The sequence below is a fragment of the Talpa europaea genome, assembly GCF_964194135.1.
Source record: "Talpa europaea genome assembly, chromosome: 12".
NCBI classification, from domain to species: domain Eukaryota; kingdom Metazoa; phylum Chordata; class Mammalia; order Eulipotyphla; family Talpidae; genus Talpa; species Talpa europaea.
Window position 1 is genome coordinate 69,476,146 of NC_140079.1, and position 18,756 is coordinate 69,494,901.

General features: G+C 45.0%; 1 protein-coding gene across 1 annotated transcript; it reads left to right on the forward strand.

Annotated features, from left to right (window-relative positions):
- Positions 1-1,597: 1,597 nt before the first annotated feature.
- MPZ (myelin protein zero) lies at positions 1,598-5,435 on the forward strand (the record flags this gene model as incomplete). The annotated part of the gene is given in 7 exon segments (XM_084250615.1): positions 1,598-1,761; positions 3,880-4,046; positions 4,276-4,489; positions 4,718-4,853; positions 4,990-5,047; positions 5,145-5,240; positions 5,244-5,435. Coding segments are annotated over 7 exon segments (927 nt in total). The 5' UTR covers positions 1,598-1,697.
- Between the last annotated feature and the right edge of the window lie 13,321 nt (positions 5,436-18,756).

An 18,756-nucleotide genomic window follows, 5' to 3' on the forward strand; every position in this document is an offset into this window, starting at 1 on the left:
CATTTATGACTGAAAAGAGGAAAATAGAGCAAGTAAGAAAGAAACGGAAGAATTTTGCAAAAATTCGTGAGTCTTTGAGAGGGAGGAGGGTAAAGACGACGGCCCAGGGCAACTCCCATTCTGCAATCGAATGTATTCCGTTGCATTAATATTCAGATCTTATTTATATTTAGCACTTCTGCACTTTTCCTTTCAGGATTTAAATAGCACAAATTCACTTATTTATGCATCAAATAAAAATACTATTTTGCATTTCTATAATGCTTGACAAAGAAAGCACTTTCACAGACTTGTATTGGAGGAATAATAGAAGGTCTCCAATCCCATGATCTACCCAGTGGAAAAATCTGCAACATTGCTGACCCTGATTTTCAAGATCAGGCTCTAACACCAGTTCGACAATGGTTAATCAAAAAAGCAAGTTTCCTTTAGTGAACAAGGTAATAATTAGAAAGTTGTTATATTAAAATACAGTTCTCTACTATTGAACTTTTAGTCTTTGATCCTACATTGGCCATCTAGAACTTCACATTAGCAAATCAATGCATGCCTCTTTCACTAACTAAATAATTTCATTTAACATATGTGTATCAACTTTGTGTCAGTAAGTGAGAGAACTTTAGAGGATTTAAAGATACAGATTTGTAAGCTTAAAGCCTTAGTTGAATCAGTAAATAAGTAAATACAAGAAAGAAAGTAGCAACCCCTTGAAAGAGGTATAGGGGAAAGGAATGGGTAGATAAAAGCTGAAGAGGTGGGGATTAGGAATAAATATTGACTGCAAAATCCTGTAGACATTTCTTGATGATGATTTGACCTATGGAGTTTATGATGAACTCCCATATTTAACTTAACCCCACTTTTGTCTCCCCAAACCAGATTCTGAATTCCTCAAAGGAGGGACTTAATTTTTAATATCCTCTTCTATTATCCGCATACCCATACTTTACATGTAGCTGGCACACAATACAATTTTGTTGCATTGTTCTAAATTGAAATGGGCTTAAACTGCAGCATGAAGCAGGCATTGAGGAGCTCCTGACAATGAGGGAAAGTAGGGGGATCCTTCCCTGGGTATTTTCCAGTGGAGAAAAGCTATCTGGGAGGACTCACCAGGATGCAGGAAGAGGTGAAGAAAAATTTTTTAAAAAGACCCCAAGGGACCTGGTCATCTCAAGAGAACTGGAATGCATTCCACGGTGGTCAAAATATGAAGGGATATCCAAGTTCCCTGGGGGAGACCTGTCTCTAGCTCCTAGGGCTTTGGGAAAGCCCCACTCAGGCAGGGAGACAAGGGAGGTATCCCTTGCTCTTAGGATTCAGGTTCTAGGATTCACACTCAGAGAAGTGTGTTTGTGTCCCTTTTTCTGTCCCTCTTTCTCATTCCCTCCCCAACATTCCAGCCTAGGACAGGGGGAGGCAAGCAGACACAAAGTCTTCTATGTCTGGGGTGGTATGTGTCCCCCCACCCCTCCACCCAGAAGACACAATGCCCCTTCTGCTTCCTGCACTCTGTCCCCCTCCCCACCACCTCTCAACTGCACATGCCAAGCAGCAATTGGTTACTGGCTCAGGACAGCCCCCTCAGACTGGGGCCCTGGGGGATTTTAAGCGGGTTCCAGGAACCCCCGCTCAGTTCCTTATCCCCCACTCTCCCAGTCCCACAGCTGCTTTGGGTCCTGGCCCCTGCCCCAGCTATGGCTCCTGGGGCTCCTTCTTCCAGACCCAGCCCTATCCTGGCTGTGCTGCTCTTCTCTTTGGGTAAGTCTGGGAGACTGGGGCTTAGGCTATCTCTCAGCAACCTTCCCACTGCCTTTGCTGCATTTCTCACTGCAATCAAAGCAGGAAGATAAGATTATATTCAGAGAAAAAAAATTGTTTGGAGGGAGGCATTAAAGGTATTCTGTGAACGGAGTAGGCAAAAGAGAGTGTTCACAGCTTTCCCCAGCTTTCTAGTAGACTAGACCCCAGTTGAAACCAGTAAAATACCCCCAGGACTATACTGAGGGCCTGGTAGGAATCAAGTCGGATCAAGGTAAGGAATCTTTGGAGATTCTAGTCCCCATTCCTCCTCTAGTAGTGCAGGAGATACCTGACCTTAGTGTCCCCAATGAGAAAAGTCAGGTAATGGGTTCTAAGGAAGGAATCCAATGTTTATGGTCCCAATGCTTCACATCCTTTGTCTCTTGGTGCCTCAGTTTCTCTCTTTGGCACCATTATCTATTTCAGTGGGCAAATGGGGTATAAGGGAGATTCTATGAAATTCTAGGACCTTGTCTATGGAAAGCTCTCTCTCATCATAAGTTGACCAGCTCCTCCTTACCCCATGGTAGATATTAAGTGAACAAGAGCATGTCAAAGCAGGGTTATTTGTGTGGATCTTTCCTATCTCTGAACCTCCCTGTAGCCTCCTGCAATGGTTGAGCAGTAGGCAAATAGTGGTGGGGGACTGGTCAAAATGTTCAAGTTTCTCTGTGTTAGCTCCTTAAGACCTAAACCTACAAGCTAGACTCATCTGGGCGATAGTAGACTATTGTGGAAAAAGTTAAGACGAGGGAGCTGGGGAATGGTATGGTAAGGGAAATGGCAAATCTTGGAGTATAAAGGGGAAATAGAGTTCTGTCTTGACATTGGTCCTACTCATAGAACCATTGAGCAGTGCTGCAGGGCAGTGGTGGAGAATAGAATAGGAGGGATAGAAGTGGGGTCCAGTGAATAACCTTCCTGATTACATTTGGGATTCCCAAGAAAGCTTTAAGGCTGAAGTGCCAGGAGGTGAGTCAGTGATTTTGCACTGAGGTAGAGACCTGGGACTATGGAGTAGGGAAGGGTGAGTTTCATGAGGGCCAAGGTTGGTCAGACAATGGGTCTTTGTTGTTCAATTGCCTCCTCACCATCCTGTAGAACAAAGGGGTCTACAGTGGCCCCCACCAGGACCAGCCCACACACATAGTCTCCCTGGAATGGCCTTTCATGTGTGGGTGAGTCTTGGGAGTGGCACCAGGCCAGAATGGCCAAAAGGAGAGTGAGGAGGGTCAAAGCACAGAGGGCTCACATGCAGAGTCCTCTAGGCTTGGGAATCTTGCTCTTTACAGCTTCCCTGAGAGAAGTATAAGGACCTTCCATTCCTGACCTCCCAGTCACGAGTCAGCTGTCAGTCAATCAGGGACTCAGCAGGGAGGACAATTAGGCCAGGAAGGGAGACCTATATTCTTTCTTTTTTTTCTGCAAGAAATTTGAAATACTACACAGCTGTAAAAAGTCAGATAGATTACTATGATTCAAATGGAAATCCCCACCAGATACATATATTCTTTCTTTTGTATGCAAAACACTAAAATATAATGCAATATATGTAGAAAGCTCCAAAAAAACAAAAACTATTTCTTATAATAACTTGAATTTATTACATTAATATGAGATTGGATACATGAGAGAACGTTACACATTAAACTGATAACAATGCTTAATCTGGGAAGGAACAACAGAGACTTTAGTTTTATCACTGTTGCTTAAATAGTGTATAAGAATGCTATATGTATGATCTGTGTAATCGATAAAAATTTTTTAAAAATCTTTAAGCCTGTGCCTAAGGGATGGTTAGATACTGACCCAAAGGGAAGGTGTAACTGAATCCAACTTCTGGAAGTTCTCAAGAGAGGACTATTACTGTTGCTTTCATTTCCCTTATTAGACAGAAGAACTTGAACGACAAAGCATTTTTTGTTCATTTTAGTCCAGAAAGATTCAGGCTTAGAATTGGTCATTTCCATCCCATATTTGCATTGAATTTTGACACAATCCTTGCCTTCCCATTGCTCTCACTTTCTGTCTCTGCCTTGGGCTCACGTGTGCATCTGATCCCCCTCTTTGCTGCAGTGCTCTCCCCGGCCCAGGCCATCGTGGTTTACACGGATCGGGAAGTCCATGGTGCTGTGGGTTCCCGGGTGACCTTGCACTGCTCCTTCTGGTCCAGTGAGTGGGTCTCAGATGACATCTCCTTCACCTGGCGTTACCAGCCCGAAGGGGGCCGTGATGCTATCTCGGTGAGTACCTAGGGCAATCCTGGTACTTTTCAAGAACAGAAAAGAGGAGGGGTTAAGGAGGGGAAATCCTTTATAAGCCATCACCTCAATTTTGGTAAGGTAAATGGCAATCTTTTTCTCCTGATAGGACTTTTCTAAACTGTCCCCCTCCCCAGCACCACCCTCTCCAATCCCAGACCCCTCACTCACTCCAAGCCTAGAGCTCCATGCTTCCCCTCATTCTTCACAGATCTTCCACTATGCCAAGGGACAGCCTTACATCGATGAGGTGGGAAGCTTCAAAGAGCGCATCCAGTGGGTAGGCGACCCTCGCTGGAAGGATGGCTCCATTATCATACACAACCTGGACTACAGTGACAACGGCACATTCACCTGTGATGTCAAAAATCCACCCGACATAGTGGGCAAGACCTCCCAGGTCACGCTCTATGTCTTTGAAAAAGGTGTGAGAGGAGATGGGGGCAGGGTCCTGGGAGGCAGAACAGGGAGGGGACCAGGGAGAACTGAGAGACTGTGGGGAGAGGCAGGACGCTGGAGCCCTTCTGGCTCTGGGAAGGTGGGCAGGAGATACCTTGACTGGGAGCCCTGCATCCCCCAACTTTAGGGTGTGGTGGCTTGGGACCAAAGGTGCATGTTCCTGCTCATTCAGTGAAGATCTTTCCCTCTCCTAGTGCCCACGAGGTATGGGGTGGTGCTGGGAGCCGTGATCGGAGGTGTCTTGGGGCTGGTGCTGCTGCTGCTGCTGCTTTACTACCTGATCCGGTACTGCTGGCTTCGCAGGCAAGCGGCCCTGCAGAGGAGGCTTAGGTAAGGGCAAGCCTGACTCCCCTCCCATCGCTCCAGAGGCCACTCCCGCGGGCTGAGAGGGTTCAAGAGAAGGGGCACTGTGCCCACTGTGACAGGCGCTGGGGCACAGCCAAACCCAGCACCCCTTTCTCTGCAGCGCCATGGAGAAGGGGAAGTTGCACAAGTCTGCAAAGGACTCCAAACGTGGCCGGCAGGTGAGCCGGACTCAGACCCGCACAAGCTGAGGCGGGGGAGAGGGGCAGCCGGGCAGCGCTGACGGTGGGGTGGATGATGCGTGTCCTCTTGCCGCAGACACCAGTGCTGTATGCCATGCTGGACCACAGCAGAAGCACCAAAGCTGCCAGTGAGAAGAAGAAAGGGCTGGGGGATTCTCGCAAGGATAAGAAATAGCGGTTAGCGGGCCGGGCGGGGGGTCGGGAGTCCGCGGCGGAGTCCTCCAAGGGCTCTCGGGTGGTGGTCATCGAGATGGAGCTACGAAAGGATGAGCAGAGCTCGGAGCTCCGACCAGCTGTCAAGTCCCCCAGCAAAACCAGCCTCAAGAACGCCCTCAAGAACATGATAGGCCTGGACTCGGACAAGTGATCGCCGCCCCTCCCCTAGGCCCTACTAGAGCAGGGGGACCTAGGCCCCTCTTATCACCTGTCTAGGTGCTTTCCGCCCTAGCTCCCCAGCCCTGCCCTGCCCACGCCTCCCTTTGAGATGTAAGTTTCATTCCAAAACTCAAACCCCTCCCACCTGCTATGCTCCCTCCCTCGCCCTCCCCTCCCCCCAGGCTTTCTGGAAGCCCAGGGCCAGATCCTACCTATCACTGGCCCCAAGGACTGTGTGTTTGGTGCCTGTCCCTCTGGCACTGAGAAGAAAGGGACCTTGATACCCCCTGCCACAACCCAGGTCACCCGGCTTTCCCATCTCCTGCTGCCACCCACCCTTTCCTCTGGCTTTTCCCACTTTTTCAATCCCTCCCCTCCATCAGGTCATCCAGCAACATTTTCTACCCTACCCCCCCAACCACACCCCCCAACCCCTCCACGCCCCCTACGCCCCACCCCCCACCCCCTTAGCTAACACCCTGGTCACCCAGAGCAGACTCTCCTTCAGGGTTTATTTAGGTTTGGTGGTTATTTTTTATTTTTAATCCACTCTATTTGTTTACCTGTGCCTTTGCTCTGCCCTCTCCCCATGACTGAGTACCAATGACGTCATGTGGTTTTTGCAATTCCCCCCACCCCAATTGAGTCCTTCTCAGACAGCCAGCTCAGGAAGAGGGGACCCTGATCCTCAAACCTCAGCTGCAGGATTGGTGCCCCCTCACCACTTCAGAGCACTGTCCTGAGACTCGAGGTCACAGGGAAGGAGAGAGGGAAAGAATGGGTCCTCACAAGACAGGGGGGTTGAGGAGGGGGCAGTGAGCCCTAAGAAATGACTTTTAAACAACCAAACAGGAAAAACAAATGAGAAAGAGGGGGAAGGGAAGAGGCTGCACTCCCAGCCACAGAGGATTCTTAGGATTTTTCTACATTCTGTATATTTCTTCTCAAACCCCCAAATATCCCTAAATGTTTAATAAACACTGACATTTCCAGAAGCTGCTGTCTCCAATTTCCTCATTCTCTTGGGAATAATCCCTGCCCTTTATCACATTCCTCACCCTCCCTGGATCCCCCTCCTCATCAACTAGTTTCAGTTGTTAAAAGTTTGGTTTTATGGTATAGGAACAGTGGAAAGAACTCTGAAACACACTCACAAGACAGATTCATACATTCAGCAAATACCCAGTTGGCTTATACTACCAGGCTGTCAGGCTAAGCATTTATATAGGTAAAAACACACACTCCCCTCTTCATCCAGATCTGAATTCTTAAAATAGCTCAGCAACTGGCTAATCCTTTATAATTGTATGGTGTGACCTGTTACTTTACTAGTTAGCTGACTTTACTAGTTAGCTGATTTAGTTCCATGTTTGTAAACAACACAGATAATGGTACTAAATCCCCTGGCCCTGCTTAATTCCCAGGGTTGTTGTGAGAGTCAAATGAGGTCCTGTGTATGGAAAACTTTGTAATCTATATATTGATTTACAACTGAGATATTGAGGTTCAGGCCTTTAAAGTGTTACTAGATCTTGCCTAAAGGATTATACTTTATAAACTAGCACAAATCCCAGTCACCTCTAAAAACTCATGCACACACAATTTTGTTTTGTTGGTATGCTGTTTTAAGTACACTATTAATAGCTCATCCACTTGTTTTTTTGGTGCAGTAATTTAGGTGCACCATTACTATCCTGGAATGATTGTGGAAAAAACATATATGTATTATTTTCCCCTGGGGGGGACACTAATGGCAAAAAGAAAAAAAGAGATTCACACAACCACTTCTTCACTTTGTTAAGAGGTTAAAGATAGATTTTTTAGCACCAGCTTTGCCAAAAAGCCCAGAGTTCTTCCATTTATTTCAAGGGGTCTTCTTCTTCAAAAGTCTACTACTTTTTTTAAAAAAGCAAATTAGCCCAAATTCATTTTAATATAAAAATTAATAGATTCTATTAGGTAAATGCAAATCAAAACCATGAGATAGATACCATTTTACCCTCATTAGCATAGCTTATATATATATATTTGTTTAAGCAGAAAATAAAAATTATAAATGAGAATGCAGAGAAACCTGAACCCTCATGAATTGTTGGTAGGAATGTAAAATGATATGGCCACTGTGGAAAACAGTGGTAGTTCCACAACAAGTTAAACATGAAATTACCATATGATCTAGCTGTTCTACTTCTGGGTATATACCCAAAAGAATTGAAAGTAGGGTCTTGAAGAAATATTTGCACAACCATGTTCATTGCATCATTATTCACAACAGCTAAAATGTGAATGCAGCCCAAGTTACATCGGTAAGTAAATGGATAAGCAAAATGTGGTCTATGCATACAATGGAATATTACTCAGCCTTTAAAAGGAAGAAAATTCTGACACATGATACAACAAGGATGAAATTTGATGACATCATGCTAGGTGAAATAAGCTAGTCACAGAAAAGGTAGTGTATTATTCCACTTATGAGGTACTTAGAGTAGTAAAAAATTATAAAGCTGCAAAGTAGTGTGTTTACCAGGAGCTGGGGAAAGGGATATATTTTTTTAAAGATTTATTTATGCATAGAAGAACTGGGGTACAGGCCAGAGGTGGGAGGGGTGAGAGGATTCACCAGAGACAGAGTGAGGAACAGGACAGGCAGACTGAGAAATACACTGCTGAAGGGAGTAGGGGGCGAGACAGGAGAGGTCTGCTGAGCCATGTGGGTTGTTCCCTGGCCTGCTGAGGATTGAACTCATGCTGCAGTGGCTGTGGATAGCTTCTTGGGTTGCATCTTAACCACTTGTGCCAGCAGGGAGGACCCAGGAAAGGGATATTTTTTTAATAGGCATAAGATTTACAAGATGAAGAGTTGTGGAGATGGATAATGGTGATGGTTGCACAACACTATGAATGTATTTAATATCAATAAACTATCAATAAATTAAAAAGGATTAAGGTAGTCATTTTATGTTAAGTGTGTTTTGTCACATAAAAAAATTGGAAAATAGGAGTTAATACAATCTATATAGATTTTGGGGTGGGAGAGGAAGTTTAGTTACAACTAAATAAAGTTTAAGATACCTTATGAGTGGAATAGTATACAGAGTTCAGAAACATGCAAATTAAGTGTGGGAACATTTACATTGTAAAAATACTGTGGTTTAAAAACAACACTCCTGTTCAGTGGTTAATGAATGGATTCTTTTATAAAAGATATTGGTACAATTGACTTTTATGTCTGGAAGAAAACAAAGTAAGACCTTTGTCTCACAACGGATAAAAAGTAAAATCTAGATGCAAAAGAAATACAAATATTAGAAGGAAATAAGAATTTTTGTTTATTCTCCAAATGGTGAATGTCTTTAATCAAGACTGGAAATCCAGAAATCATAGCAGAAGTATACAAATATTGAGTCTCTTTAATGGCAACATATATTACAAACAAAACTCAGAGACAATTAATAGTCATGGAGAAAGATGAAGTATTTTCCTACATGTAACACATTCCGATATCTCCCATATTCCCCTCTCCAACTACTGTTCCATTTCTCTGCTTCCCTTTTTTATTTTTTTAAAGATTTATTTATTTATGCATACAAGAACTGGGACACAGGCCAGAGATGCAAGGGGTGAGAGGATTCACCAGAGACAGAGTGGGGAGCAGAACAGGCAGACTGACTGAAATACAGGGGAGCAGCGGGCGAGACAGGAAAGGTCTGCTGTGCCCTGTCGGTAGCTCCCTGGCCGAGGATCAAACTCGGGCTGCAGTGGCTGCTGATAGCTTCATAAGTTGCGTCTTAACCCTTTGCGCCATGAGGGAGGCCCTTTGCTTCCCTTTATAGCAAAATTCCTTGAATAAGTCCAGGGAATAATTCCTTCAACCCCCTCCACTCCCTCTGTCTCTACCACTCCACTGAAACTGTTCCTGTCAAAGGCATTAGCTATGTCCATTTTGCCAAATCCAGTGTTCACATTTAAGTCCATAACATTACTGACTACTTCCATTTTTTTGATAAAAGTTTCTCTTGAAACCTACTCTCCTGGGTTTTCACTTACCTGTTCAAGTAATGCAAGAATTAATTTTAAGACAAAAATTTAAAAACCTGAAAGACACATTATTTTGTTTGTCCCACTCAATGTACATGTGTCTAATCACATTAAAACCACATTTGAGGGGCCTCCCCTGGTGGTGCAGTGGTTGAGCACTGGGCTGCGAAGCTGCCCGTAGCCTCTGCAGCAGTGGTTCAATCACCTGAGGGTCCCACCTGGTGCGCAGACCTCTCCTGCTGCCTGCTGCTCCCCTCAGCAGTGTCCTTTGTCAGTCTGCCTGCTCTGCTCTCCCCTCTGGCTCTGGTGAATTCTCTCACCTTCCTGCGCTTCTGACTGTACCCAGTGATTGTATAAATAAATAAAATAAATCTTTAAAAAAAAACACATTTTAAGACAAAAATTTAAATTTAAATTTTAAGACAAAAATTTAAAAACCTGAGAGACACATTGTTTTATTTGTCCCGCTCAATGTACATGTATCTAATCACATTAAAACCACATTTGAGGGGCCTCCCCTGGTGGTGCAGAGGTTGAGCGCTGGGTTGTGAAGCTGCCCTCAGCTTCTGCAGCGCTGGTTCGATCCCTGGCTGCTGGTCAAGGGTCCCACATGGCGCCCGCGCACTGCTCCCCTCAGCATTGTCCTTTGTCAGTCTGCCTGTTCTGCTCTCCCCTCTGGCTCTGGTGAATTCTCTCACCCTCCCGCACTTCTGACTGTCCCCAGTGCTTGTATAAATAAATAAATCTTAAAAAAAAAAACAAACACATTTGATTATCACAGGGCAACAAGCATCTGGAAATGAGTATTGTTTCCCCTTCACACCTAGTTTACTTTCTCACTCCTCTCATCCCCTTCCCTGTCTGACCACTTAATATATTAACTTGCTATCCTGCATAAAACACATATGTGGGGGAGTGAGTTGGGAAAGGGAGTCAGACCACACACGTGGCTTTTCATAACTCTTCACATAAGGCAATCGTCAGCATATTCATGTTGGCTATTTTAGTTACTTCACAAATTTGGTCATAGCCCACTGAATAGTCTGTTATCTAATGATGGAATCCCAACAACTTGTATAACAAAATAAAAATGAGAAGGGTAGAGATGACTGGTTAACTTAGACAAATAAACACATAGCTAGAACAAGTAAATAGGAAAATCCACTTCTGGAAGTGGCTAAGAAGACATAATTAATATCTATGAACTGCGTCCATATTTTGCCTGCCCTCAACCAGAGTGACCCAAATGTCTATTTCTGATTCCACATCCAGGCTCTCAGCTGTCCTGCCTTTTTAGTTGTTGTTTGTTCTGATATTTTCCCATTAACCTTCACTGCTAGGTATGAAAGTACTAAGTAGTGTCCCTGGAGAATCCCCTGGCTTCCAGAAATAACCATCCTTGCTCCCATTGTGTAGCAGTCGCCCAGTTTCTCCTAGATTATCAGAATCAATAACACCAGCCAGCCAACTTACCTGGTTTTTTTTTTTTTTTTTGCAACTTGGCTCAGTGTGCTATAGAACCTCAAATGGCTGGGTAACAATCTCGTCTTCCAAAGCAATGGAACTATTTTTGTGTTAGCTGGTAGAAGCTTTCTCCCTTTGAGGATTAAGCTCTCAAATCAGCAGGCTCGAAGTTGCTGGGAAACAAAATTTCTGTGAATGGATTATTAGGTGCAATAGTGAGTGAGCCACCCCTTCTTCTATCCCCTGACTCCTAAATCCATATATTCTGGCTATGGAGAAGGCAATGCCTCATGGTCTCTAATTTTAATCATATGTTGTATCTTATAGGACAAAACTTTATTCTTTCAGAGTATTATCTTTTAATTTTTTTTTAAGATTTATTTATTTATTTATTTATACATATAAGCACTGGGTACAGTCAGAAGCGCGGGAGGGTGAGAGAATTCACCAGAGCCAGAGCGGGGAGCAGAGCAGGCAGAAGGACCGAAGTACACTGCTGAGGGGAGCAGCGGGCGGCAGGAGAGGTCTGCGCGCCATGTGGGACCCTCCTCCGGTGGCCGGGGAGCAGCCAGGGATGGAACCGGCGCTGCAGAGGCTGCGGGCAGCTTTGCAACCGGGGAGGCCCTATCTTTTAATTATTACTGTGAGTCTTCAGGAAGTCAATCCAGAAACATTATGAGCAAGGGAGACAAATTCGTGTCCAGAATGTGTCTGTTCCAGTGAGGATAAATCTATCCCCTCCACCCTCTTAGCCCCTCTTCTGCCCAATCCCTGTGATGAAAGAGATCCAATGTCATTAACCTGTCATCAAGTGGCTGGCTGGCCCCCCAAAGAAAAGTGCATATAAGGGGTTCAGTGCTTGTCCAGTTGTCTATGTATTAAGCACCCAGCAGTATTCATTAATCAGATCAGCCTTGATAAGAAGTCCATGTTGTTGAGCTCACACATACCTTCCAAGACTGCCATAACCACTTCTTTCAAGGGACTGTTGGGCAAGCATGGGGCAGACAGGTAATGAGGCCTTTGGTGGATATTCACTGTCTGAGTCCATTCTCAGAGTGCCATTCACATAGCTCTTCCCCAGACTTCCTGTAACAGGGTGGTCTTCAGGAAAAGGAGAGTTTCCAGGTTCCCTCACTCAAAGAAGGGTGGAGCTGAGCAGGGAGGATGAGAAACTGGAGAGGAGACTGGATGAAGGAAGGAAGAATGACGGAGAGCAAGGAGACCTAGAGGAAACACATGGAGCAGAGAGACATGAAGAGCTACACTTGCTTCTTGGTCTTTGGACTAGTTGAAACAGAAGTGGGCTAGCGATCCTCAGCCGCCACCCTCCAGGGGGCGCCACCTGTAACAACATGCTTCAACCCCCAGTTGTCACCAAGCTTCCAATCCTGTTTCAGCCAGCCAGACCATTAGCAACTGACCATGAATCAGGGTCATTTGTGGGGTGAAGATCAGGGTGAGGCCAGAGATGCGGGGATGAAAGAATTCACCAGAGACAGAGTGGATTTATTGAACAGAACAGAATAGAACAGAAGAGGTGAATTTATTGAATTACACTGCTAAGGGGAGCAGCAGGTGACATCTGCCTGCTAAGGAGGATTTGAGGCTCTCATTTATATTCAGTTTTTGTGGGCTTTCTAACTTAGGGTGCCAGTTTGCACTAGTTATCAATTGGGATGTCTGGTCTCTGGTACTGGCCTTTGACACAAAAATTTGTTCTGGCCTCTGCTTCTGCATTCCTGGAGCTGGGCTGGTTCTTCTGGTTGTGATGGCCGGTTTTATGGCCTTGTCCCTAAGGCAGCCTTATCCATTCCCTTATCTATTCCAGCCTCCAAACCTTCCTGCTGGGTCAGGAGTGGGAGCTTAGTTTTTTACCTTATTAGACAGGGGTCTAATACATAGCATGATGGTTATAGCCAATAATACTATACCATATGCATAAATGTTGCTAAGAGAGTAGATCTTAAATGTTCTCATAACAAAAAAAGAAATTGTAACTATGTGATGGGATGAAGGTGGTAGCTACTACTATGGCGGTAATCATATCAGCATACTGATATGTATCATATCAATGTGTTGTAGACCTTAAATTTACACAATGTCCTATGTTGATTATAACTCAATAAAACTGGGGAGGGGGAGAAGTTTTTCTGAAGTCCATATTATAGTTCCTTCCCAGAGGACAGAAAACATGCAATGCTGCAATGTTCTTGTGAGAAATTGCTGCTGAAGAGCAGTGTGTCCTGTCCATTGAGTAGAGCACCACTAAGACAGTGGAGTGTTCCTTGGATTTCCTCTCTCGTTATTGTTGTTCAGAAAATAGAAAAGATCAGAACACTTTCTCCTTAGGAGGCAGTCACCCAATTGTGGGCAAAGCCAAATGTGTGTGCTTCCCCCACAACAGTAGGGGCTGTGGAACTGAGCAGATGGAGAGAGAGAGAGAGAGAGAGGTAGAGAGAGGAGGAGGGGAAGAAAGAGAGAGAGAGAGAGAGAGGTAGAAGGTTGGTTGGTTGTGTAGTATATGAATGTTTATATTGCTTTAGGTGTAAAATAAATATTAAACAGAACCTCTGAGTTTCTTAAAAGAACAAAAAAATAGGAAAGGTCTAGAGAAGAACTCACTCCTCTTTTTGGCAAGATCTAGAACAGAGAGCAAACACAACCTGGTTTAAATTCCTACTGCAACTCTGTGTGACCTAGGACATATTGCCAACTGCAGAATGTTGAGTTTTATTAAGCTAAGAAGTTAATATTTATTTTATATGGGTCATTTAAAAGAAGAAATTGATAATATGTGTGTACCAAGTCACTAAGTACTTGGCATCGAGTAGAAGCTCCATCCATGCTGGCTCCTGCTCTTCTTTATTCTGTTCTGCTAAAGGAAGGGAGAACCTCTCCCCCAACATACACTCAGGGAGCAGGGCTTCACTCACTGTCCAGTGGTCCATCACCATCTGCTCCACATTTGCAATCCACAACACAGATGCCATCTTTTTGTTCTGCAAGGGCTTTCTTTCCTGGGCAGTAAGTGTATTCCCAGCAGAGGCCCCACTCTCTATCTTGCAGACCCTCTCTGAGTGTTCAGCCCACAGTAAGAAAGTATGGCAGTAAGTTTTGGGGGACCAAGTTTAGAAAGAAATTGGTGGCAAAAAAAAAAGGGTAGGAGAAAGTCAGATTCCTGATTTTCCAGGCTAGTACTGAATGTGGATTTCCAGAGGCTTAGGGCAATAGTCCCTAGCCCCTCAGGTTCAGGGTCCCCTTAATTATCCTAAAATGATATTCATATGTAATATAACGCATATACATAATTCAAAAAATAAATATGATACTCTGTTATAGAGGTGAAACAAAATACTAGTTTACAATGAAGTGCTGGTATTTTAATGCATAATGTTCAGGCGTGATGGCTGGAAGCGTATCATGTAGCAGAATCTTGAGCCAATACCCATGGTGGCAATGCCACAGGTGCAAATGGGGGGCATGGATAGGTATCATGGCCCAAATAGTGCCAGCACTGCCGAGGGCTTCGGTTTCTGAAATGGTTTGCAACTCTTGGTAAAGTTCTGAACATAGTAGTTGCATTTCTGGGAAATTCAATATTTAAAATGGTACAAAAAAGCTTTGTACTTATGTATAAAATGGAGTTGGGTTCTGAGTGCCTTTAGATAATAAGAGGTTAATAACCTACATTTGCACCCATGGGACTTTCAAAAGGTATGTGGGGTGTGGGACAAGTCTATTTTGTGAAGCACTGTCCAGGTCATTTAAGCATGCCTAGCGTGGTTATCTCCTAGACACTAAACTCTCCTGCCGCTAGCCCCCCCATGAATTTTCAAAACATACCCTAGAGGGCAGTAGCTCCCCCTGTTGAGAACTGGCTTAGAGGCACAAATGAGAGCTGATACCTTCCCTTGAGTCAGGAAAGAGTGGGGTTTACTTTAGGGTGCCCACATATATTCAACCTCATACCCTAAAGTAAGCCTGCTGACACTTCCTTCTTTCTATACCCGAATATCTGCCATAACTTCCCTAGTTCAAACCCCATTTTTCATTTTTCTATCCATTTCATTTCAAACCACTTCTGATTCCAGAAAACTCCCTGGTATATGAATGCAACACAATGAGGAGCTCAAGACACCAATAGAATTCCTGGCAAAGGTGTCAGGAAAAACCCGGATCTGGTCCTTCCTTGAATGACAGGAGATCAAAGAGGTTCAGATTTATTGTGTAGGCATGCCTGAACATGGAAAAACTCTGAGAAAAGAAGCTAAGGGAAGCCCTGCCCTCTGACTTTAGGTGGGCAACATACTAGACAACCAAACCTGCCCTTCATCTTCCAGTTCCTTCTCAAGATGTATAAAGAACAAAAATTCCGGACCCAGTCTGTCTGAGTTCTAGACCCAGCTTAACCACTCACTTACTTTGAGAAGGTTATTTAAATGTGTCTGTTCCTCAGTTTCCTCATTTGTAAAATGGGGATAACAATAGCATTTATGCCATAGGGTTGTAAGAATTAAATGAATTAGTATAGGTATAAGTGCTTAGCACAGGGTCTGGCATATAGTAATTTACAAATCTTAAACATTACTATTGTCATCACCTTTCATGTCCTGCAAGTAGTACAAGGCTAGGGAGTCACCAATTTGAGGGATGAGCATCCCTGAGGACCCTCCCTATGTTGGAACCTAAGTAGACAGAATTGTGTGCAGGTAAGCATACTTTCAGGTGATCTAGTACAGATGGTTCCCCTTGCTTCATTCTTTTTTTTTTTTTTTAAGATTTATTTGTTTATGCACACAAGAGCTGGGGTACAGGCCAGAGGTGGGGGGTGTGTGTGTGAGAGGATTCATCAGAGACAGAGCGGGGAACAGAACAGGCAGATTGACCAAAGTACACTGCTGAGGGGAGCAACAGGTGAGTCAGGAGAGGTCTGCAGTGACATGTGGGTAGCTCCCTGGCCAGGGATCAAACTTGTGCTGCAGAGGCTGTGGACAGCTTCATAGGTTGCATCTTAACTCCTTGCGCCACCAGGGAAGCCCAGCCCTTGCTTCATTCTTAAAGATCTAAGTAGTTGGGGCATCAGGAAAGGTTACTACTACTGCTAAAGAGCCAGGGGAAGAACAGGATTCTGGGAGAACGAGGGAGGGCAGTCCCTGCCATCCTTACATCTAGGTAGAGGAGGGAAGCCGCCAAGGAGGAAGGGACTTCTGCAGCTGACTTCTGAGCTAACTTTGTGCCCAGCTGTGGGCTCTCTTTGCCTTCATAGCACTGAGGTCAGAGCAGCCACCCAAACAACCAGAAAAGAAGTTAATGTCACTCTTAATACAAAAACAAACCGCCTGACCCCCAAACCCTCGGTTTTCTGAGGCTATATTTGGGGCCCAGGATGGTGATGTACAGGAAGTGGGCCGCTCACTGGAGAGAACCAGCAAGAACTGGTTCTCAAGGCCAGAAAGGCAGGGACCAGGAAGCTGCTGGTAGCCACGCCCACTGCAAACAACTCCGAAAAAAAGGGAAAAGCAGCTAGGACTGGAGCGGCAGGAGAAGGAGGCAAGGAGATAGGCAGAAAGGGCAACTCCTAAAGAGGACAGCAGGGCAGGGACTAAGTGCAAGAGTAAAAGACACAAGAGATTGAAGAGGTAAAAGCTGACTCTGTGTTGGGGCAAGACCAAGGTGAGGCCAAGAGTGCTGCCCAGCAACACCAAATCCCTGCAAGTAGGTTGTCCAGGGAAGCCAGAGACTTGTCCCTTTAGCTCCCTGAATTGCTCCCAAGGTCTTCATCAACCTGTGTGGGTTTTGGGAACATATCTAAATGTATCCCCTGCTCAGATCTCCAGAACTTTTCCCCTTTTGTCAGCATCTACTCCCACTTCTGCCACCAGACACAGTTGAAATGGCACGTAATGAGATACCCGTGCTATTGATGTGATAACTGCATAATGCTTTCTTCCTTGACTGTTCCTAATAACTGTCTCTTCTGCTAAGCCATTTATAAGAGCATTCACCAACCCCCAAGGACTTGCATTTTTGCTCCACAAAGCAAAGTACTCAGGAGTAATCCTCAGTTCTCAAGGATCGTGGCTCCAGCGGTAGATCTAGAGGGACAGAGAAAAGAAACAGGCTTCCAGAGTTCCAAGGAGGAGATCCCAGTGCAAGCCCTGGGCCCCAAGGAGAAGTTCTGAGGAAAAGAGGCTCAACTGGCATGCCCCACAGTAGGAGGAAGCAGCCTGGCAGAGAACCCAGTTATAGAACCTTTACTGAGAACCCCAGTAGGTTCTGCAAAATATGACTAAAGCAGACTGTTTTGTTATCATGCCCTTTGTTTTTTCAAGTTTCAGATATTTATTATTGTAAACCCCAACACAATATACCAACATGATTTTGTGCATTTAGAGGGGAAGTATTTCCTTGGTTAAGGAAAATTGTTCGGATGGCTACTGGAAGACCTCCATTTTAAGCAAACATTTCATTTACAAGTCTGGACCTTTCTGCAGTTGCTGTCATCTGCATTCACTAAGCAGAACTTGTATTGGTCATTGGGACCTCATTTGTTCCAGGGTTCTGGGTCTTTCTGTTCCGACTGACATCTGGACTGAACCACGCCAGGCACGCGACATGCAGTGCTGCTCCAGTACATACAAAGAGGAGGTCAAGCTAGGATCTTGGGGTGGGGAGTGGGAGGTGGGGCAGGCTGGGGGGGGGAGGGGGTTTGCGGGGGGACGGGATACAAGGCATGGTTGCAGGACAGGCCTCAGGCCAGGAAGGAGAGAACAAATCTTCAAGGCCTGGGACTAAGTCTCTGTACCCAAGCTATGCGGACGTCCATCTTTAAAATATGTGTGAGAAAGAAAAAACAAAAATAAAAATAAAATATGTGTAAGCACAAGTGTAATGCTTTTGGGAAAGTATTGGTGGAGGAAAAAATTCATTTCAGCATTAAATCCAGATCAGTATGGCAAAAACAGAATCAGCAGCTACCCTCCTAATAGGCAGGGTTGGTGAAGGAGCTCGCCCTGGCCCCACACCAGCCACTGTCCAAACCCACTGCACCAGGAACTGGGAGCCCTGTTTTACTCAGTCCCACTGGGCAGAGGGAGGGACAGCGCACTTACTCCCACGTCCTGTCCAGGGAGCCGGAAACAGGGAGTACCCCTGGTTTACCAGGACACATTGAACACACCTGTGGCCATGAGGCTATCCTTTTATTTGCCCACAAGGCCAGGACTAAAAGTCACCATCATTATTATGCTGCTCTCAGAAAAGATTCCAAACGTAACCTTCTTTTCTCCGGTATCAAAAACGGGACTCCCGTTAACATAGGGCCTGCCCATGAGTTAGTGGGCCATCCTCCTAAGCCTGCAGCCATGAGGTTTGCTCCCCACAATAATCATTGGGAAAGAAGTTACCTGCCAGGGATATTGTCCTTTGCTTCCTACTCAGAGCTGCTATGTTGTTTCAACTCCTGTTTTCTTGACTCAAAAAAGGAAAGGTGAGTATTAAGGGAAGAGTATGGGGGAGATACAGCAGTCCCTTGCTCCGTCTCTAAGCACTGAGCTTCTGGTTTCAATGCATGGATATCATTTCTCAGCAACTTGAGCTCACCTGAAGCCACGATTTGATTTTAATTGTTGTTTAACCTCTTCAGTGTGAGGGTGGTGCTCTTTACTGACCCAGAGTTTGTCTTCTAAATTTGACAAACAATGAGAGAGGGGATGTGAGAGGAAGAGAAACCAGGAGGGCTAAGTCCTTTGAGTATAAAGAGCAAAGATTAGGTTTGTTTTCAGAGGGCTAGGCACCAAGTGTGCTAA